The sequence below is a fragment of the Oncorhynchus nerka genome, linkage group LG10, assembly GCF_034236695.1.
Source record: "Oncorhynchus nerka isolate Pitt River linkage group LG10, Oner_Uvic_2.0, whole genome shotgun sequence".
Classification (NCBI taxonomy): Eukaryota; Metazoa; Chordata; class Actinopteri; order Salmoniformes; family Salmonidae; genus Oncorhynchus; species Oncorhynchus nerka.
Window position 1 is genome coordinate 5,020,595 of NC_088405.1, and position 22,982 is coordinate 5,043,576.

The 22,982-nt window shown below is 48.0% G+C and overlaps 2 protein-coding genes across 3 annotated transcripts in view; both read left to right on the forward strand.

The window, feature by feature from the left end:
• The window catches only part of LOC135573608 (basic proline-rich protein-like), a 21,599-nt gene extending 9,769 nt beyond the window's left edge, over window positions 1-11,830 (forward strand). The window contains exons 2-4 of the mRNA XM_065022870.1: window positions 8,591-8,975; window positions 9,219-9,630; window positions 10,326-11,830. Of these exons, the coding sequence (XP_064878942.1) occupies window positions 8,591-8,975; window positions 9,219-9,630; window positions 10,326-11,830 (2,302 nt within the window). The remainder of the gene's footprint in view (window positions 1-8,590; window positions 8,976-9,218; window positions 9,631-10,325) is intronic.
• The window catches only part of LOC115119617 (receptor-type tyrosine-protein phosphatase epsilon-like), a 188,299-nt gene that overhangs the window by 47,117 nt on the left and 118,200 nt on the right, over window positions 1-22,982 (forward strand). The window lies entirely within an intron of this gene.

Here is a 22,982-nt window from a genome sequence, read left to right on the forward strand (position 1 = left end):
ACCTCATCACGTTGTTATGGGTAATGGCATGGTTCATGCCTCAGCCCTTTTGATATAAGGGACTCCAATTTTAGATGTATTTAACCTTTATTTAACTAGGCAAGTCAGTTAAGAACAAATTATTATTTACAATGACGGCCTAGGAACAGTGGGCAGAACAACAGATTTGTACCTTGCCAGCTCGGGGGATTGAACTTGCAACCTTCCGGTTACTAGTCCAACGCTCTAACCACTAGGCTACCCTGCCGCCCCAATTACACCCGATTATATTTATTAGGGCCTTTAACATTGTTGGGTTGAGATCAATAGATTCCCTTTGATAGGGGTGGTGTGTGTGTTACCTGGAGGGGTGGTGTGTGTGTGTTACCTGGATATAGGCTGAATAATTCTGAGGTGTCAGTGTGTGAAATCACTTGGGATGGTTTGACTTGGAAGTTTAATCTACAAGATACACGATGTAGTTGTTCGGCTCGGTCAAGCAGCTGTCACTTCAGACATGAAGAAAGGTCTTCATGGAACTGGTCTGACTGCAGCTTAGAGGAATAGGGGGTCCGTACACTGTCTATTAGACGCTCAGGCCTGGAGATGTTACTATTTGGGATTCTAGTTACTGTCAGGGATTCTAGTTACTATCTGGGATTCTAGTTACTATTCTAGTTACTATCAGGGATTCTAGTTACTATCAGGGATTCTAGTTACTATTCTAGTTACTGTCAGGGATTCATGTTACTATCTGGGATTCATGTTACTATCTGGGATTCATGTTACTATCAGGGATTCATGTTACTATCAGGGATTCATGTTACTATCAGGGATTCATGTTACTATCTGGGATTCATGTTACTATCTGGGATTCATGTTACTATCAGGGATTCATGTTACTATCTGGGATTCATGTTACTATCAGGGATTCATGTTACTATCTGGGATTCTAGTTACTATCTGGGATTCATGTTACTATCTGGGATTCATGTTACTATCTGGGATTCATGTTACTATCTGGGATTCTAGTTACTATCTGGGATTCATGTTACTATCTGGGATTCATGTTACTATCAGGGATTCATGTTACTATCAGGGATTCATGTTACTATCTGGGATTCTAGTTACTATCTGGGATTCAAGGGTCTTAATTTAATTAACATACAGTATCTCTCTAGGCTCTCATGGTAGTGTGAGTTGTTTACATGATGAGCTGGGAATGGGAGGAAGAAAACCTGGTGTGTGTGTGTGTGTGTCTTTGTGTGTGTGTGTGTGTGTGTGTGTGTGTGTGTGTGTGTGTGTGTGTGTGTGTGTGTGTGTGTGTGTGTGTGTGTGTGTGTGTGTGTGTGTGTGTAGCTGTGGAGGAAACCTGGAGCCGCTGCTTGAGTCACCACATCAGCTGATTGGCAGAATTTCTGATGTCATTTGTTTTCGTGCTGTGAGGAAGGAGGGGTCATGCAGGCTACGCTGCAGTCTCTCTGGCATTCTCTTTCTCTCACACTTTCCCATTTACTCCTTTCCTTCTATCCTTCCTTCTTTTCCTTCTTTCTTTCTTTCCTTCTTTCCTTCCTATTTTCCTTCTTTCCTTGCTTCTTTCCTTCTTTCCTTCCTTCTTTCCTTCCTTCCTTACTTCTTTCCTTCTTTCCTTCCTTCTTTCCTTCTTTCCTTACTTCTTTCTTTCCTTCTTTCCTACTTTCCTTCCTTCTTTCTTTCCTTCTTTCCTTCCTTCTTTCCTTGCTTCTTTCCTTCTTTCCTTCCTTCTTTCCTTCCTTCCTTACTTCTTTCCTTCCTTCTTTCCTTCCTTCTTTCCTTCTTTCCTTCCTTCTTTCTTTCCTTCTTTCCTTCTTTCTTTCTTTCTTTCCTTCTTTCCTTCCTTCTTTCCTTCTTTCCTTCTTTCCTTCTTTCCTTCCTTCGTTCCTTCTTTCCTTCTTTCCGTCCTTCTTTCCTTCTTTCACTCTCCATCTGCTTAAATGCTGTACATACCTGTCATACTTTCTTGAAATGAAAAGAAAAGCTCCACCTGTTTGTTTCTCCACAAATATTATGATGCAGAGATACAACCCGGATGGAGATCCACAGTCCAGTATTAAACTGTTTCAGTAAACACTAGGATATTCCCTTAAATCTGATAATGGGATGTCTTGTATTGATGCATATAACAGAACATATCATGAAGAACTCTGATGAACTGGTTATTCAGTTCTGAATCTATTGGTTATTCAGTTCTGAATCTATTGGTTATTCAGTTCTGAATCTATTGGTTATTCAGTTCTGAATCTATTGGTTATTCAGTTCTGAATCTATTGGTTATTCAGTTCTGAATCTATTGGTTATTCAGTTCTGAATCTATTGGTTATTCAGTTCTGAATCTATTGGTTATTCAGTTCTGAATCTATGGCCTGGGAGTTCTGAAACTCCTTACAACACCCACCCCCTCCTCACCTCCTCACAACACCCACCCCCTCCTCACCTCCTCACAACACTCACCCCCTCCTCACAACACCCACCCCCTCCTCACCTCCTCACAACACCCCCCTCCTCACAACACCCACCCCCTCCTCACCTCCTCACAACACCCACCCCCTCCTCACCTCCTCACAACACTCACCCCCTCCTCACAACACTCACCCCCTCCTCACAACACCCACCCCCTCCTCACAACACCCACCCCCTCCTCACCTCCTCACAACACCCACCCCCTCCTCACCTCCTCACAACACCCACCCCCTCCTCACAACACCCACCCCCTCCTCACCTCCTCACAACACCCACCCCCTCCTCACAACACCCACCCCCTCCTCACCTCCTCACAACACTCACCCCTCCTCACCTCCTCACAACACCCACCCCCTCCCCACCTCCTCACAACACCCACCCCCTCCTCACCTCCTCACAACACTCACCCCCCTCCTCACAACACCCACCCCCTCCTCACAACACCCTTTCCCTCTCCTCACCCCTCTCCCCCTCACCCCCTTAAAACAGCCCTCCTGCATTGTTGGGAAAGGACCAGTCTTGGAGCATTTCACTGTTACTCTACACCTGTTGATTACAAATAAAATCTAATTTATCACCTGCTGTGTAATCAACAGGTGTAGAGTAACAGTGAAATGCTCCCTGACTGGTCCTTTCCCAACAATGCAGAGACAAATATAGAAAGATAATAACTCAAGGAATAAAAACACAACGAGTAACGATAACTTGGTTATATACACAGGGTACCAGGTAATAACATGGTTATATACACAGGGTACCAGGTAATAACATGGTTATATACACAGGGTACCAGGTAATAACATGGTTATATACACAGGGTACCAGGTAATAACGTGGCTATATACACAGGGTACCAGGTAATAACATGGCTATATACACAGGGTACCAGGTAATAACTTGGTTATATACACAGGGTACCAGGTAATAACATGGTTATATACACAGGGTACCAGGTAATAACATGGTTATATACACAGGGTACCAGGTAATAACATGGTTATATACACAGGGTACCAGGTAATAACATGGTTATATACACAGGGTACCAGGTAATAACATGGTTATATACACAGGGTACCAGGTAATAACATGGTTATATACACAGGGTACCAGGTAATAACATGGTTATATACACAGGGTACCAGGTAATAACTTGGTTATATACATTTTTTTATTTTTTATTTTACCTTTATTTAACCAGGCAAGTCAGTTAAGAACAAATTCTTATTTTCAATGACGGCCTGGGAACAGTGGGTTAACTGCCTGTTCAGGGGCAGAACGACAGATTTGTACCTTGTCAGCTCGGGGGTTTGAACTTGCAACCTTCTGGTCCAACGCTCTAACCACTAGGCTACCCTGCCGCCCCATATACACAGGGTACCAGGTAATAACATGGTTATATACACAGGGTACCAGGTAATAACATGGTTATATACACACGGTACCAGGTAATAACATGGTTATATACACAGGGTACCAGGTAATACCTTGGTTATATACACAGGGTACCAGGTAATACCTTGGTTATATACACAGGGTACCAGGTAATACCTTGGTTATATACACAGGGTACCAGGTAATAACATGGTTATATACACAGGGTACCAGGTAATAACATGGCTATATACACAGGGTACCAGGTAATAACATGGTTATATACACAGGGTACCAGGTAATAACATGGTTATATACACATGGTACCAGGTAATAACATGGTTATATACACAGGGTACCAGGTAATACCTTGGTTATATACACAGGGTACCAGGTAATAACATGGTTATATACACAGGGTACCAGGTAATAACATGGTTATATACACACGGTACCAGGTAATAACATGGTTATATACACAGGGTACCAGGTAATACCATGGTTATATACACAGGGTACCAGGTAATAACATGGTTATATACACAGGGTACCAGGTAATACCTTGGTTATATACACAGGGTACCAGGTAATAACATGGTTATATACACAGGGTACCAGGTAATAACATGGCTATATACACAGGGTTCCAGGTAATAACATGGTTATATACACAGGGTACCAGGTAATAACATGGTTATATACACAGGGTACCAGGTAATAACATGGTTATATACACAGGGTACCAGGTAATAACATGGCTATATACACAGGGTACCAGGTAATAACATGGTTATATACACAGGGTACCAGGTAATAACATGGTTATATACACAGGGTACCAGGTAATAACATGGCTATATACACAGGGTACCAGGTAATAACATGGTTATATACACAGGGTACCAGGTAATAACATGGTTATATACACAGGGTACCAGGTAATAACGTGGCTATATACACAGGGTACCAGGTAAAAACATGGTTATATACACAGGGTACCAGGTAATAACATGGTTATATACACATGGTACCAGGTAATAACATGGCTATATACACAGGGTACCAGGTAATAACATGGTTATATACACAGGGTACCAGGTAATAACATGGTTATATACACAGGGTACCAGGTAATAACATGGTTATATACACAGGGTACCAGGTAATAACATGGTTATATACACAGGGTACCAGGTAATAACTCTGCTATATACAGTGGGGCAAAAAAGTATTTAGTCCGCCACCAATTGTGCAAGTTCTCCCACTTAAAAAGATGAGAGAGGCCTGTAATTTTCATCATAGGTACCCTTCAACTATGACAGACAAAATGAGAAAAATCACATTGTAGGATTTTTAATGAATTTATTTGCAAATAAATAGTCTATTTGGTGTTGTGATGTCATAATCTCCCAAAATCCCGTCTGATCCTGTGGTGTTGTGAGGGATTTATTCTATGGCTTCATCTATGGGGTTGGACCTGCCTCTCGTAAGCTGTTTCCTAGTAGCTCCTGAGCCCCGTTATGAAAGACAGATCCGTGGTTCCAGCAGCTCGCTGCCTGTCAGTACTGCTGAGGGGAAACACATCTCTTCTTTGTCATTGCTGCACTGTCCTCCTCCTGCTGCTGCTGCTGCTGCTGCCACCGCTGGCTGGGGGTGGGACTGCAGCGGTCATCCGGGCTAGACTCAGGATTTACATAATCCACACTGTGAATTAACGACTGAAGTCTAAATGCTCACATTATCCCTTGGAGAGGGGGAGGGAGAGAGAGGGAGGGAGGGAGAGAGAGAGAGAGAGGGGAGGGGAGAGAGAGGGGGTAGGGGGAGAGAGAGGGGTGGGGGGGGAGAGAGGAGAGAGAGAGAGGGGGGGGAGGGGAGAGAGAGAGGGGTGGGGGGGGGTGGGGAGAGAGAGAGGGGTGGGGGGAGAGAGGGGAGAGAGAGAGGGGTGGGGGGGAGGGGTGGGGGGAAGAGAGAGAGAGGGTGGGGGGAGAGGGGTGGGGGGAAGAGAGAGAGAGGGTGGGGGAGAGAGAGAGAGGAGGGGGAGAGAGAGAGAGAGAGAGGGTGGGGGAGAGAGAGGGGGTGGGGGAAGAGAGAGAGAGAATGAGACAGAGAGGGGAGAGGTGGAGAGAGAGAGAGAGAGATGTAGGGGTGGGGGTGGTGAGAGGTAGGGGTGGGGGTGGTGAGGGTAGGGGTGGGGGTGGTGAGAGGTAGGGGTTGGGGGTGGTGAGATGTAGGGGTGGTGAGAGGTAGGGGTGGGGGTGGTGAGGGTAGGGGTGGTGAGAGGTAGGGGTGGGGGTGGTGAGACAGACTACAGGCTGCTGCCAGTGTTATTCCATTGTGCTGTCACTTCCTGCTCTAGGAACATGTTGGATTACTAATCAGTCATTATATATGCAGTACCCAGTTTAGATCACAGCCCTCCTCGGAGGAGGCAGTACTTCAGAGGAAGAGGTACAGGGCATCTTCTAGTTCTCATTACAGTGTTCTGCCTGTTATGTTTTGTTAGTGTCACTGACAATGTGTTACTGGCGTATGATGATGTTGTTGTGTAACGTCCCAGGGACCCCAACAACCACTGTGAAAACACATCAATAACGCATCAACACGTTCCATACGGTAGCCTAGCTGTTGATCATTCTCTCTCTCTACAGTAACCTAGCTGTTGATCATTCTCTCTCTCTACAGTAACCTAGCTGTTGATCATTCTCTGTCTCTACGGTAACCTGGCTGTTGATCATTCTCTCTCTCTACAGTAACCTGGCTGTTGATCATTCTCTCTCTCTACAGTAACCTAGCTGTTGATCATTCTCTCTCTCTACAGTAACCTAGCTGTTGATCATTCTCTCTCTCTACAGTAACCTAGCTGTTGATCATGCTCTCTCTCTACAGTAACCTGGCTGTTGATCATTCTCTCTCTCTACAGTAGCCTAGCTGTTGATCATTCTCTCTCTCTACAGTAACCTAGCTGTTGAACATTCTCTCTCTCTACAGTAACCTAGCTGTTGATCATTCTCTGTCTCTACGGTAACCTAGCTGTTGAACATTTTCTCTACAGTAACCTAGCTGTTGATCATTCTCTCTACAGTAACCTAGCTGTTGATCATTCTCTGTCTCTACGGTAACCTAGCTGTTGAACATTCTCTCTACAGTAACCTAGCTGTTGATCATTCTCTCTCTCTACAGTAACCTAGCTGTTGATCATTCTCTCTACAGTAACCTAGCTGTTGAATATTCTCTCTCTCGCTACAGTAACCTAGCTGTTGAACATTCTCTCTCTCTACAGTAACCTAGCTGTTGAACATTCTCTCTACAGTAACCTAGCTGTTGAATATTCTCTCTCTCTCTACAGTAACCTAGCTGTTGAACATTCTCTGTCTCTACGGTAACCTGGCTGTTGATCATTCTCTGTCTCTACGGTAACCTGGCTGTTGATCATTCTCTGTCTCTACAGTAACCTAGCGGTTGATCATTCTCTCTCTCTACAGTAACCTAGCTGTTGATCATTCTCTCTACAGTAACCTAGCTGTTGATCATTCTCTCTCTCTACAGTAACCTAGCTGTTGAATATTCCTGCTGTTGATCATTCTCTCTACAGTAACCTAGCTGTTGAACATTCTCTCTCTCTACAGTAACCTAGCTGTTGAACATTCTCTCTCTCTACAGTAACCTAGCTGTTGATCATTCTCTCTACAGTAACCTAGCTGTTGATCATTCTCTCTCTCTACAGTAACCTAGCTGTTGAATATTCTCTCTCTCTCTACAGTAACCTAGCTGTTGATCATTCTCTCTACAGTAACCTAGCTGTTGAACATTCTCTCTCTCTACAGTAACCTAGCTGTTGAACATTCTCTCTCTCTACAGTAACCTAGCTGTTGATCATTCTCTCTACAGTAGCCTAGCTGTTGAACATTCTCTCTCAGTAACCTCAGTAACCTAGCTGTTGAACATTCTCTCTACAGTAACCTAGCTGTTGAATATTCTCTCTACAGTAACCTAGCTGTTGAACATTCTCTCTCTCTACAGTAACCTAGCTGTTGAACATTCTCTCTCGCTACAGTAACCTAGCTGTTGAACATTCTCTCTCTCTACAGTAACCTAGCTGTTGAATATTCTCTCTCTCTCTACAGTAACCTAGCTGTTGAATATTCTCTCTCTCTCTACAGTAACCTAGCTGTTGAACATTCTCTCTACAGTAACCTAGCTGTTGAATATTCTCTCTACAGTAACCTAGCTGTTGATCATTCTCTCTCTCTACAGTAACCTAGCTGTTGATCATTCTCTCTACAGTAACCTAGCTGTTGAACATTCAGTCTGCTGTATATTTCTATGTAGTGTTTACCGTTAGAGCAGACTGTGTGGTACACTTCTGTATGTAGTGTTTACTGTTAGAACAGACTGTCTGGTACACTTCTGTATGTAGTGTTTACCATTAGAACAGACTGTCTGGTACACTTCTGTATGTAGTGTTTACCATTAGAACAGACTGTCTGGTACACTTCTGTATGTAGTGTTTACCATTAGAACAGACTGTCTGGTACACTTCTGTATGTAGTGTTTACCATTAGAACAGACTGTCTGGTACACTTCTGTATGTAGTGTTTACCATTAGAACAGACTGTCTGGTACACTTCTGTATGTAGTGTTTACCATTAGAACAGACTGTCTGGTACACTTCTGTATGTAGTGTTTACCATTAGAACAGACTGTCTGGTACACTTCTGCATGTAGTGTTTACTGTTAGAGCAGACGCCTCCTCCCACAACAACTCCTCCCACAACGCCTCCTCCCACAACTCCTCCTCCCACAACGCCTCCTCCCACAACGCCTCCTCCCACTACGCCTCCTCCCACAACGCCTGCTCCCACAACGCCTGCTCCCACAACGCCTCCTCCCACAACGCCTCCTCCCACATGGTGTCCTCCCCCCACAACTCCTCCTCCCACAACTCCTCCTCCCACAACGCCTCCTCCCACTACGCCTCCTCCCACAACGCCTGCTCCCACAACGCCTCCTCCCACAACTCCTCCTCCCACAACGCCTCCTCCCACAACGCCTCCTCCCACTACGCCTCCTCCCACAACGCCTGCTCCCACAACGCCTCCTCCCACAACGCCTCCTCCCACATGGTGTCCTCCCCCACAACTCCTCCTCCCACAACTCCTCCTCCCACAACGCCTCCTCCCACAACGCCTGCTCCCACAACGCCTCCTCCCACAACGCCTCCTCCCACAACTCCTCCTCCCACAACGCCTCCTCCCACAACTCCTCCTCCCACAACTCCTCCTCCCACAACGCTTTCTCCCACAACTCCTCCTTCCACAACGCCTCCTCCCACAACGCTTCCTCCCACAACTCCTCCTCCCACAAAGCCTGCTCCCACAACTCCTCCTCCCACAACGCCTCCTCCCACAACTCCTCCTCCCACAACTCCTCCTCCCACAACTCCTCCTCCCACAACGCCTCCTCCCACAACTCCTCCTCCCACAACGTGTCCTCCCACAATGCCTCCTCCCACAACGCCTCCTCCCACAACGCCTCCTCCCACAACGCCTCTTCCCACTACGCCTCCTCCCACAACGCCTGCTCCCACAACGCCTCCTCCCACAACGCCTCCTCCCACATGGTGTCCTCCCCCCACAACTCCTCCTCCCACAACTCCTCCTCCCACAACGCCTCCTCCCACAACGCCTGCTCCCACAACGCCTCCTCCCACAACGCCTCCTCCCACAACTCCTCCTCCCACAACGCCTCCTCCCACAACTCCTCCCACAACTCCTCCTCCCACAACGCCTTCTCCCACAACTCCTCCTTCCACAACGCCTCCTCCCACAACTCCTCCTCCCACAACTCCTCCTCCCACAACGCCTGCTCCCACAACTCCTCCTCCCACAACTCCTCCTCCCACAACTCCTCCTTCCACAACGCCTCCTCCCACAACTCCTCCTCCCACAACTCCTTCTCCCACAACTCCTCCTCCCACAACGCCTCCTCCCACAACTCCTCCTCCCACAACGTGTCCTCCCACAATGCCTCCTCCCACAACGCCTCCTCCCACAACTTCTCCTCCCACACTCCTCCTCCCACAACGCCTCCTCCCACAACTCCTCCTCCCACAACGCCTCCTCCCACAACTCCTCCTCCCACAACTCCTCCTCCCACAACTCCTCCTCCCACAACTTCTCCTCCCACAACTCCTCCTCCCACAACTCCTCCTCCCACAACTCCTCCTCCCACAACGCCTCCTCCCACAACTCCTCCTCCCACAACGTGTCCTCCCACAACGCCTCCTCCCACAACGCCTCCTCCCACAATGCCTCCTCCCACAACGTGTCCTCCCACAACGCCTGCTCCCACAACGCCTCCTCCCACAACGCCTCCTCCCACAACGTGTCCTCCCACAACGCCTCCTCCCACAATTCCTCCTCCCACAACGCTTCCTCCCACAACGCCTTATCCCACAACGCCTGCTCCCACAACGCCTCCTCCCACAACTCCTCCTCCCACAACGCCTCCTCCCACAACTCCTCCTCCCACAACTCCTCCTCCTCCCACAACTCTTCCTCCCACAACTCCTCCTCCCACAACGCCTCCTCCCACAACGCCTGCTCCCACAATGCCTCCTCCCACAACTCCTCCTCCCACAACTCCTCCTCCCACAACGCCTCCTCCCACAACTCCTCCTCCCACAACTCCTCCTCCCACAACTCCTCCTCCCACAACTTCTCCTCCCACAACTCCTCCTCCCACAACTCCTCCTCCCACAACTCCTCCTCCCACAACGCCTCCTCCCACAACTCCTCCTCCCACAACGTGTCCTCCCACAACGCCTCCTCCCACAACGCCTCCTCCCACAATGCCTCCTCCCACAACGTGTCCTCCCACAACGCCTGCTCCCACAACGCCTCCTCCCACAACGCCTCCTCCCACAACGTGTCCTCCCACAACGCCTCCTCCCACAATTCCTCCTCCCACAACGCTTCCTCCCACAACGCCTCCTCCCACAACGCCTGCTCCCACAACGCCTCCTCCCACAACTCCTCCTCCCACAACGCCTCCTCCCACAACTCCTCCTCCCACAACTCCTCCTCCTCCCACAACTCTTCCTCCCACAACTCCTCCTCCCACAACGCCTCCTCCCACAACGCCTGCTCCCACAATGCCTCCTCCCACAACTCCTCCTCCCACAACGTGTCCTCCCACAACTCCTCCTCCCCCCACAACTCCTCCTCCCACAACTCCTCCTCCTCCTCCCACAACTCCTCCTCCCACAACGTGTCCTCCCACAACGCTTCCTCCCACAACTCCTCCTCCCACAACTCCTCCTCCCACAACGTGTCCTCCCACAACGCCTCCTCCCACAACGCCTCCTCCCACAATGCCTCCTCCCACAACGTGTCCTCCCACAACGCCTGCTCCCACAACGCCTCCTCCCACAACGCCTCCTCCCACAACGTGTCCTCCCACAACGCCTCCTCCCACAATTCCTCCTCCCACAACGCTTCCTCCCACAACGCCTCCTCCCAACGCCTGCTCCCACAACGCCTCCTCCCACAACTCCTCCTCCCACAACGCCTCCTCCCACAACTCCTCCTCCCACAACTCCTCCTCCTCCCACAACTCTTCCTCCCACAACTCCTCCTCCCACAACGCCTCCTCCCACAACGCCTGCTCCCACAATGCCTCCTCCCACAACTCCTCCTCCCACAACGTGTCCTCCCACAACTCCTCCTCCCCCCACAACTCCTCCTCCCACAACTCCTCCTCCTCCTCCCACAACTCCTCCTCCCACAACGTGTCCTCCCACAACGCTTCCTCCCACAACTCCTCCTCCCACAATGCCTCCTCCCACAACGTGTCCTCCCACAACGCCTGCTCCCACAACGCCTCCTCCCACAACGTGTCCTCCCACAACGCCTCCTCCCACAACGTGTCCTCCCACAACGCCTTCTTTCTCTGGATCTCCTGTAGTTTCCACATCTAAGACTTCGCCCCTTTCCCTCCTGAGCAACCGGTAAACATTGGCCCGTTTCCAGTTTCTGTTTTATGTCCTCCACATCCAATTTAGCCGTCAACATTTTCTGTGTTGGGAGTTTGTTGTAACCCATTTATTGATGTGATTATGATAGGCCATAGGTCAGGCCGTACATAGAGAGAGCGAGAGTTGAGTGAATAGGGAATGTTTTTCCTAAACAAGTTAGGGATTTCAGTAAAAAAAAAGTTTTCTGTCAGAAACAGGCACCGTGCTGTGGTGCCTTTTCTCTGCAGTAGGGAGGAGACAGAGACACCGTGCTGTGGTGCCTTTTCTCTGGAGTAGGGAGAAGACAGAGACACCGTGCTGTGGTGCCTTTTCTCTGCAGTAGGGAGGAGACAGAGACACCGTGCTGTGGTGCCTTTTCTCTGCAGTAGGGAGGAGAGAGAGACACCGTGCTGTGGTGCCTTTTCTCTGCAGTAGGGAGGAGACAGAGACACCGTGCTGTGGTGCCTTTTCTCTGCAGTAGGGAGGAGAGAGAGACACCGTGCTGTGGTGCCTTTTCTCTGCAGTAGGGAGGAGACAGAGACACCGTGCTGTGGTGCCTTTTCTCTGCAGTAGGGAGGAGAGAGAGACACCGTGCTGTGGTGCCTTTTCTCTGCAGTAGGAAGGAGACAGAGACACCGTGCTGTGGTGCCTTTTCTCTGCAGTAGGGAGGAGACAGAGACACCGTGCTGTGGTGCCTTTTCTCTGCAGTAGGGAGGAGACAGAGACACCGTGCTGTGGTGCCTTTTCTCTGCAGTAGGGAGGAGACAGAGACACCGTGCTGTGGTGCCTTTTCTCTGCAGTAGGGAGGAGACAGAGACACCGTGCTGTGGTGCCTTTTCTCTGCAGTAGGAAGGAGACAGAGACACCGTGCTGTGGTGCCTTTTCTCTGCAGTAGGGAGGAGACAGAGACACCGTGCTGTGGTGTCTTTTCTCTGCAGTAGGGAGGAGAGAGAGACACCGTGCTGTGGTGCCTTTTCTCTGCAGTAGGGAGGAGACAGAGACACCGTGCTGTGGTGCCTTTTCTCTGCAGTAGGAAGGAGACAGAGACACCGTGCTGTGGTGCCTTTTCTCTGCAGTAGGGAGGAGAGAGAGACACCGTGCTGTGGTGCCTTTTCTCTGCAGTAGGGAGGAGACAGAGACACCGTGCTGTGGTGCCTTTTCTCTGGAGTAGGGAGAAGACAGAGACACCGTGCTGTGGTGCCTTTTCTCTGCAGTAGGGAGGAGACAGAGACACCGTGCTGTGGTGCCTTTTCTCTGCAGTAGGGAGGAGAGAGAGACACCGTGCTGTGGTGCCTTTTCTCTGCAGTAGGGAGGAGACAGAGACACCGTGCTGTGGTGCCTTTTCTCTGCAGTAGGGAGGAGAGAGAGACACCGTGCTGTGGTGCCTTTTCTCTGCAGTAGGGAGGAGACAGAGACACCGTGCTGTGGTGCCTTTTCTCTGCAGTAGGGAGGAGAGAGAGACACCGTGCTGTGGTGCCTTTTCTCTGCAGTAGGAAGGAGACAGAGACACCGTGCTGTGGTGCCTTTTCTCTGCAGTAGGGAGGAGACAGAGACACCGTGCTGTGGTGCCTTTTCTCTGCAGTAGGGAGGAGACAGAGACACCGTGCTGTGGTGCCTTTTCTCTGCAGTAGGGAGGAGACAGAGACACCGTGCTGTGGTGCCTTTTCTCTGCAGTAGGGAGGAGACAGAGACACCGTGCTGTGGTGCCTTTTCTCTGCAGTAGGAAGGAGACAGAGACACCGTGCTGTGGTGCCTTTTCTCTGCAGTAGGGAGGAGTTGACACCGTGCTGTCTGTCAGTAGACACCGTGCTGTGGTGTCTTTTCTCTGCAGTAGGGAGGAGAGAGAGACACCGTGCTGTGGTGCCTTTTCTCTGCAGTAGGGAGGAGACAGAGACACCGTGCTGTGGTGCCTTTTCTCTGCAGTAGGAAGGAGACAGAGACACCGTGCTGTGGTGCCTTTTCTCTGCAGTAGGGAGGAGACAGAGACAACACTCACCGCCATTTATTTTTTAACACAGTGTGAACATCGGGCTCTTTCTTGAGTCATTTGTTTGTCTATTATTTAATCAAACAGTGTGCTTAAAGCATCAGACAAGCTCATCGTCTGTAGTTGACTTTATTCAAACACATAGGGCGTGTCTGTCGAAAGAACAGGACGGCTTTTGTTGTTCTGTCGACCAAGATTTGTTTTAGTCGAGGACAGCCCTAGTTAGGACATTGTTCTGTACTGTCTTACACCCCCAGGATCCTGTTAGGATGTTGTTCTGTACTGTGTTACACCCCCAGGATCCTGTTAGGATGTTGTTCTGTACTGTGTTACACCCCCAGGATCCTGTTAGGATGTTGTTCTATACTGTGTTACATCCCCAGGATCCTGTTCGTATGTTGTTCTGTACTGTCTTACACCCCCAGGATCCTATTAGGATGTTGTTCTGTACTGTGTTACACCCCCAGGATCCTGTTAGGATGTTGTTCTGTACTGTGTTACACCCCCAGGATCCTGTTAGGATGTTGTTCTGTACTGTGTTACACTCCCAGGATCCTGTTAGGATGTTGTTCTGTACTGTGTTACACTCCCAGGATCCTGTTAGGATGTTGTTCTATACTGTGTTACACCCCCAGGATCCTGTTAGGATGTTGTTCTATACTGTATTACACCCCCAGGATCCTGTTAGGATGTTGTTCTGTACTGTGTTACACTCCCAGGATCCTGTTAGGATGTTGTTCTATACTGTGTTACACCCCCAGGATCATGTTAGGATGTTGTTCTGTACTGTGTTACACCCCCAGGATCCTATTAGGATGTTGTTCTGTACTGTGTTACACCCCCAGGATCCTGTTAGTATGTTGTTCTATACTGTGTTACACCCCCAGGATCCTGTTAGGATGTTGTTCTGTACTGTGTTACACCCCCATTATCCTGTTAGGATGTTGTTCTATACTGTGTTACACCCCCAGGATCCTGTTAGCATGTTGTTCTGTACTGTGTTACACCCCCAGGATCCTGTTAGGATGTTGTTCTATACTGTGTTACACCCCCAGGATCCTGTTAGGATGTTGTTCTATACTGTATTACACCCCCAGGATCCTGTTAGGATGTTGTTCTGTACTGTGTTACACCCCCAGGATCCTGTTAGGATGTCGTTCTGTACTGCATTACATTATTAATATGTCTCACAGATACTGTACACTCTCAACACTATACCACCCCAGAGGATCCTAGCCCTTCCTCTGAACCTGCCACTACTAGACCCTCTAGCCCTGCTAATGCACTGCATGCCTGGCCTGGCCAGAGATGGAATTTCAGCAGAGCTTGTATTCATAGAATACATGGAATGTCCCAGATTGCATCATATCCCCTTCTTTTTTGTTGTTGTTGCTGTAGGGCACTACTTTTGAGCCCTATGTAGTGTGGAGAACAGTAGTGCACTACTTTTGAGCCCTATGTAGTGTGGAGAACAGTAGTGCACTACCTTTGAGCCCTATGTAGTGTGGAGAACAGCAGTGCACTACTTTTGAGCCCTATGTAGTGTGGAGAACAGCAGTGCACTACTTTTGAGCCCTATGTAGTGTGGAGAACAGCAGTGCACTACTTTTGAGCCCTATGTAGTGTGGAGAACAGTAGTGCACTACCTTTGAGCCCTATGTAGTGTGGAGAACAGCAGTGCACTACTTTTGAGCCCTATGTAGTGTGGAGAACAGCAGTGCACTACTTTTGAGCCCTATGTATTGTGGAGAACAGCAGTGCACTACTTTTGAGCCCTATGTAGTGTGGAGAACAGTAATGCACTACTTTTGAGCCCTATGTAGTGTGGAGAACAGTAGTGCACTACCTTTGAGCCCTATGTAGTGTGGAGAACAGCAGTGCACTACTTTTGAGCCCTATGTAGTGTGGAGAACAGCAGTGCACTACTTTTGAGCCCTATGTAGTGTGGAGAACAGCAGTGCACTACTTTTGAGCCCTATGTAGTGTGGAAAACAGCAGTGCACTACTTTTGAGCCCTATGCAGTGTGGAGAACAGCAGTGCACTACTTTTGAGCCCTATGTAGTGTGGAGAACAGCAGTGCACTACTTTTGAGCCCTATGTAGTGTGGAGAACAGCAGTGCACTACTTTAGAGCCCTATGTAGTGTGGAGAACAGCAGTGCACTACTTTTGAGCCATATGTAGTGTGGAGAACAGCAGTGCACTACTTTTGAGCCCTATGTAGTGTGGAGAACAGCAGTGCACTACTTTAGAGCCCTATGTAGTGTGGAGAACAGTAGTGCACTACTTTAGAGCCCTATGTAGTGTGGAGAACAGTAGTGTACTGTTGGGAATAGGGTTCCGTTTTGTGACGCAGCCTCATGTGTTGTAAAGCCAGGGTCAGATTACTCAATACATCTGTAGTGTATTTACATCAGCACTTCCTGAAAGGGGAGTTTTAACGGTCCGACCACTAGATGATTTACTCACAGGAAACCAAGCCCTGCCCTCAGATCAGCTGATGTGATACCTTTGAGGCGTTAGGATGTGGAGAGAAAGGAGTTTGAGATGTGAAAGGCTGAAGAACTCATTTCTCTGCGTCCCAAATGGCTCCCTACATAGTGCACTACTTATGGTCCTCTGGTAAAAAAGTAGTGCACTGGAAAGGGAATAGGGTGTAATTTGGAACGCAACCCCTTACTGTTCGACTCCGTAGATCTCTACCGTTTCTTCAGGAGTTACGTCAAGGTTACAGAGAGAGCTTTATGAATCATCCACATCCTGCTGGTCTCACGTTCTGAGAGTAATGTACCGAGGTTACTGGACATACTTCAGATGAACTTCCTCTTTCTGTCCCAGCCGTAGCTTCTAGTTTACAGATAGAGCAGTATATCTATCTTCCTGTCCCAGCCGTAGCTTCTAGTTTACAGATAGAGCAGTATATCTATCTTCCTGTCCCAGCCGTAGCTTCTAGTTTACAGATAGAGCAGTATATCTATCTTCCTGTCCCAGCCGTAGCTTCTAGTTTACAGATAGAGCAGTATATCTATCTTCCTGTCCCAGCCATAGCTTCTAGTTTACAGATAGAGCAGTATATCTATCTTCCTGTCCCAGCCGTAGCTTCTAGTTTACAGATAGAGCAGTATATCTATCTTTCTGTCCCAGCCGTAGCTTCTAGTTTACCGATAGAGCAGTATATCTATCTTCCTGTCCCAGCCGTAGCTTCTAGTTTACCGATAGAGCAGTATATCTATCTTCCTGTCCCAGCCGTAGCTTCTAGTTTACAGATAGAGCAGTATATCGGACATTCTCTGTAGTTAGTTTGCAGGACATTGACTGTAGTATCTATCTTCCTGTCCCAGCCGTAGCTTCTAGTTTACAGATAGAGCAGTATATCGGACATTCTCTGTAGTTAGTTTGCAGGACATTGACTGTAGTTAGTTTACAGGACATTCTCTGTAGTTAGTTTACAGGACATTCTCTGTAGTTAGTTTACAGGACATTCTCTGTAGTTAGTTTACAGGACATTCTCTGTAGTTAGTTTACAGGACATTGACTGTAGTTAGTTTACAGGACATTCTCTGTAGTTAGTTTGCAGGACATTGACTGTAGTTAGTTTACAGGACATTGACTGTAGTTAGTTTACAGGACATTGACTGTAGTTAGTTTACAGAACATTCTCTGTAGTTAGTTTGCAGGACATTGACTGTAGTTAGTTTACAGGACATTGACTGTAGTTAGTTTACAGGGCATTCTCTGTAGTTAGATTATAGGACATTGACTGTAGTTAGTTTACAGAACATTCTCTGTAGTTAGTTTGCAGGACATTGACTGTAGTTAGTTTACAGGACATTGACTGTAGTTAGTTTACAGGGCATTCTCTGTAGTTAGATTATAGGAAATTGACTGTAGTTAGTTTACAGAACATTCTCTGTAGTTAGTTTGCAGGATATTGACTGTAGTTAGTTTAGTTTACAGGATATTGACTGTAGTTAGTTTACAGGACATAGACTGTAGTTAGTTTACAGGACATTGACTGTAGTTAGTTTACAGGACATTGACTATAGTTAGTTTACAGGACATTCTCTGTAGTTAGTTTACAGGACATTGACTGTAGTTAGTTTACAGGACATTCTCTGTAGTTAATTTACAGGACATTCTCTGTAGTTAGTTTACCGGACATTGAGTGTAGTTAGTTTACAGGACATTGACTGTAGTTAGTTTACAGGGCATTGTGTGTAGTTAGTTTGCAGGATATTGACTGTAGTTAGTTTAGTTTACAGGATATTGACTGTAGTTAGTTTACAGGACATTGACTGTAGTTAGTTTTACAGGACATTCTCTGTAGTTAGTTTACAGGACATTGACTGTCGTTAATGTACAGGACATTCTTCCAACCAACTCCCTCGTCCTGTCCCCTCCCAGACGTTGATGAACAGGACAGTCTTCCTACCAACTCCCTCGTCCTGTCCCCCTCCCAGACGTTAATGTACAGGACAGTCTTCCAACCAACTCCCTCGTCCTGCCCCCCTCCCAGACGTTGATGAACAGGACATTCTTCCTACCAACTCCCTCATCCTGTCTCCCTCCCAGACGTTGATGAACAGGGGTTACTGTCAATCCAAGGGACAGGTTATACTGATGTTGATTGGGTAACATACGTCCCTAGACAAAGATGATGAATTTCACATCACTTCACTTCCATTAGTCTCTGTCATTTCTTGTATTGTCAACATTCACGAGTAAGGAAGTAGGCCTTTATATTTCACTGTATATTTCACGTGTTGTTCCACTCTCTCTCTCTCTGTCTCTCTCTCTCTCTCTCTCTCTCTGTCTCTCTCTGTCTCTCTCTGTCTCTCTCTCTCTCTCTCTCTCTCTCTATCTCTGTCTCTCTCTCTCTCTCTCTCTCTCTCTCTCTCTCTCTCTCTCTCTCTCTCTCTCTCTCTCTCTCTCTCTCTCTGTCTCTCTCTCTCTCTCTCTCTCTCTCTCTCTCTCTCTCTCTCTCTCTCTCTCTCTCTCTCTCTCTCTCTCTCTCTCTCTGTCTCTCTTTCTCTCTCTCTGTCTCTCTCTCTCTCTCTCTCTCTCTCTGTCTCTCTCTCTCTGTGTCTCTGTCTCTCTCTGTCTCTCAGTTCTCTGGTTCTCACAGTCCAGTACTAATTTTACACTCTCGTTCACTCCTCTCGACCACAAACAACCCTGCTGCTTAACACACAGGATATGGTCTAAATAGTTTCTCTTCCTGTCTTTTGGACACTGAGTCATCAGAGTCGGTACTACACAATGACTAAGACCCAAATGGCATCCTTTCACCTCTATAGTGGGCCATGTAGTACACTAGATGTATATAGCACCCTTTCACCTCTATAGTGGGCCATGTAGTACACTAGATGTATATAGCACCCTTTCACCTCTATAGTGGGCCATGTAGTACACTAGATGTATATGGCATCCTTTCACCTCTATAGTGGGCCATGTTGTACACTAGATGTATATGGCATCCTTTCACCTCTATAGTGGGCCATGTAGTACACTAGATGTATATGGCATCCTTTCACCTCTATAGTGGGCCATGTAGTACACTAGATGTATATGGCATCCTTTCATCTCTATAGTGGGCCATGTAGTACACTAGATGTATATGGCACCCTTTCACCTCTATAGTGGGCCATGTAGTACACTAGATGTATATGGCACCCTTTCACCTCTATAGTGGGCCATGTAGTACACTAGATGTATATGGCACCCTTTCACCTCTATAGTGGGCCATGTAGTACACTAGATGTATATGGCACCCTTTCACCTCTATAGTGGGCCATGTAGTACACTAGATGTATATAGGGATGCAGCCTATGACTAAGACCAAACATCTCTCTCTGCTAACCAGTGGTCAAACTCTTGATGTCCGTCAGAAGAGGCAGGAGATGAGAAGTGAGAGGCAGGAGATGAGAAGTGAGAGGCAGGAGATGAGGAGTGAGAGGCAGGAGATGAGAAGTGCGAGGCAGGAGATGAGAAGTGAGAGGCAGGAGATGAGAAGTGAGAGGCAAGAGATGAGAAGTGAGAGGCAGGAGATGAGGAGTGAGAGGCAGGAGATGAGGAGTGAGAGGCAGGAGATGAGGAGTGAGAGGCAGCAGAGCTTTACAACATAACTCTGATACAGGAACAGCGTGGTTCCATGAACGAGGCGTGTTGTTCCACATGAACGAGGCGTGTTGTTCCATGAACGAGGCGTGTTGTTCCATGAACGAGGCGTGTTGTTCCATGAACGAGGCGTGTTGTTCCATGAACGAGGCGTGTTGTTCCATGAACGAGGCGTGTTGTTCCATGAACGAGGCGTGTTGTTCCATGAACGAGGCGTGTTGTTCCAGATGAACGAGGCGTGTTGTTCCAGATGAACGAGGCGTGTTGTTCCATGAACGAGGCGTGTTGTTCCAGATGAACGAGGCGTGTTGTTCCATGAACGAGGCGTGTTGTTCCACATGAAAGCCTCCGTGTCAGTGTTCCTGAATATTCAACACTTTGACCTTTTTCATCACGATAATGTGAAGGACAGAACCCACCTCAACCTTCAACAGAACACATCACGTTCCTCAGCCCGATTAGCTCATGGTTATTGCTGTAGACTGATGTCTATGGTCTGGACACAACACATCACGTCCCTCAGCCCGATTAGCTCATGGTTATTGCTGTAGACTGATGTCTACGGTCTGGACACAACACATCACGTCCCTCAGCCCGATTAGCTCATGGTTATTGCTGTAGACTGATGTCTACGGTCTGGACACAACACATCACGTCCCTCAGTCGATTAGCTCATGGTTATTGCTGTAGACTGATGTCTACGGTCTGGACACAACACATCACGTTCCTCAGCCCGATTAGCTCATGGTTATTGCTGTAGACTGATGTCTACGGTCTGGACACAACACATCACGTCCCTCAGCCGATTAGCTCATGGTTATTGCTGTAGACTGATGTCTACGGTCTGGACACAACACATCACGTCCCTCAGCCCGATTAGCTCATGGTTATTGCTGTAGACTGATGTCTACGGTCTGGACACAACACATCACGTCCCTCAGCCCGATTAGCTCATGGTTATTGCTGTAGACTGATGTCTACGGTCTGGACACAACACATCACGTCCCTCAGCCCGATTAGCTCATGGTTATTGCTGTAGACTGATGTCTATGGTCTGGACACAACACATCACGTTCCTCAGCCCGATTAGCTCATGGTTATTGCTGTAGACTGATGTCTATGGTCTGGACACAACACATCACGTTCCTAGGCCGATTAGCTCATGGTTATTGCTGTAGACTGATGTCTATGGTCTGGACACTGCTGTGAGAACAGAGCACATCATCTCTGTTCAGAGTGGAGGAGATGTGGTGAGAGAGATGATGATATGAGTGTGTGTGTGTGTGTGTGTGTGCGTGCGTGCGTGTGTGTGTGTGTGTGTGTGTGTCTGTGTGTGTGTGTGTGTGTGTGTGTGTGTGAGAGGAGAAGACCAGGGCAGAGAGAGAGAGATACTATCCAGACAAGACATCAGACATGTAGCCTTGGGCTCCAGCCAGGACTGTTCCACAGGGCTTTCCTCTCACACACAACCTCACTTCCCTCCCAGGTCTCTGTGTGTGTGTGTGTGTGTGTGTGTGTGTGTGGTGTGTGTGTGTGTGTGTGTCTACAGAGTATTTTCAGAAAGAGGTTTCAGAACAACATTTTGTCTCACTCAATACCCACCAGTCACAGCTACACACTAAGACAGAGGGAACAAGAGGACGAGGAGAACCAGACTAACACTGAGGGGATGTGGAATAGAAAGAGGAGAACTAGACTAACACTGAGGGGATGTGGAATACAAAGAGGAGACCTAGACCAACACTAAGGGGATCTGGAATTGAAAGAGGAGAACTAGACTAACACTAAGGGGATCTGGAATTGAAAGAGGAGAACTAGACTAACACTAAGACAGAGGGAACAAGAGGACGAGGACAACCAGACTAACACTGAGGGGATGTGGAATACAAAGAGGAGAACCAGACTAACACTAAGACAGAGGGAACAAGAGGACGAGGACAACCAGACTAACACTGAGGGGATGTGGAATAGAAAGAGGAGAACCAGACTAACACTGAGGGGATGTGGAATAGAAAGAGGAGAACTAGACTAACACTGAGGGGATGTGGAATACAAAGAGGAGAACTAGACTAACACTGAGGGGATGTGGAATACAAAGAGGAGAACCAGACTAACACTAAGACAGAGGGAACAAGAGGACGAGGACAACCAGACTAACACTGAGGGGATGTGGAATACAAAGAGGAGAACCAGACTAACACTAAGACAGAGGGAACAAGAGAACGAGGACAACCAGACTAACACTGAGGGGATGTGGAATAGAAAGAGGAGAACCAGACTAACACTGAGGGGATGTGGAATAGAAAGAGGAGAACTAGACTAACACTGAGGGGATGTGGAATACAAAGAGGAGAACTAGACTAACACTGAGGGGATGTGGAATACAAAGAGGAGACCTAGACCAACACTAAGGGGATCTGGAATTGAAAGAGGAGACCTAGACCAACACTAAGGGGATCTGGAATTGAAAGAGGAGAACCAGACTAACAGTATGACTCTTAGTCTGTGTCCACTAACACAATCCCCTCCATCTCCCTGCAGTATGACTCTTAGTCTGTGTCCACTAACACAATCCCCTCCATCTCCCTGTAGCCTGCAGTATGACTCTTAGTCTGTGACCACTAACACAATCCCCTCCATCTCCCTGTAGCCTGCAGTATGACTCTTAGTCTGTGTCCACTAACACAATCCCCTCCATCTCCCTGTAGCCTGCAGTATGACTCTTAGTCTGTGTCCACTAACACAATCCCCTCCATCTCCCTGCAGTATGACTCTTAGTCTGTGACCACTAACACAATCCCCTCCATCTCCCTGTAGCCTGCAGTATGACTCTTAGTCTGTGTCCACTAACACAATCCCCTCCATCTCCCTGTAGCCTGCAGTATGACTCTTAGTCTGTGACCACTAACACAATCCCCTCCATCTCCCTGTAGCCTGCAGTATGACTCTTAGTCTGTGTCCACTAACACAATCCCCTCCATCTCCCTGCAGTATGACTCTTAGTCTGTGACCA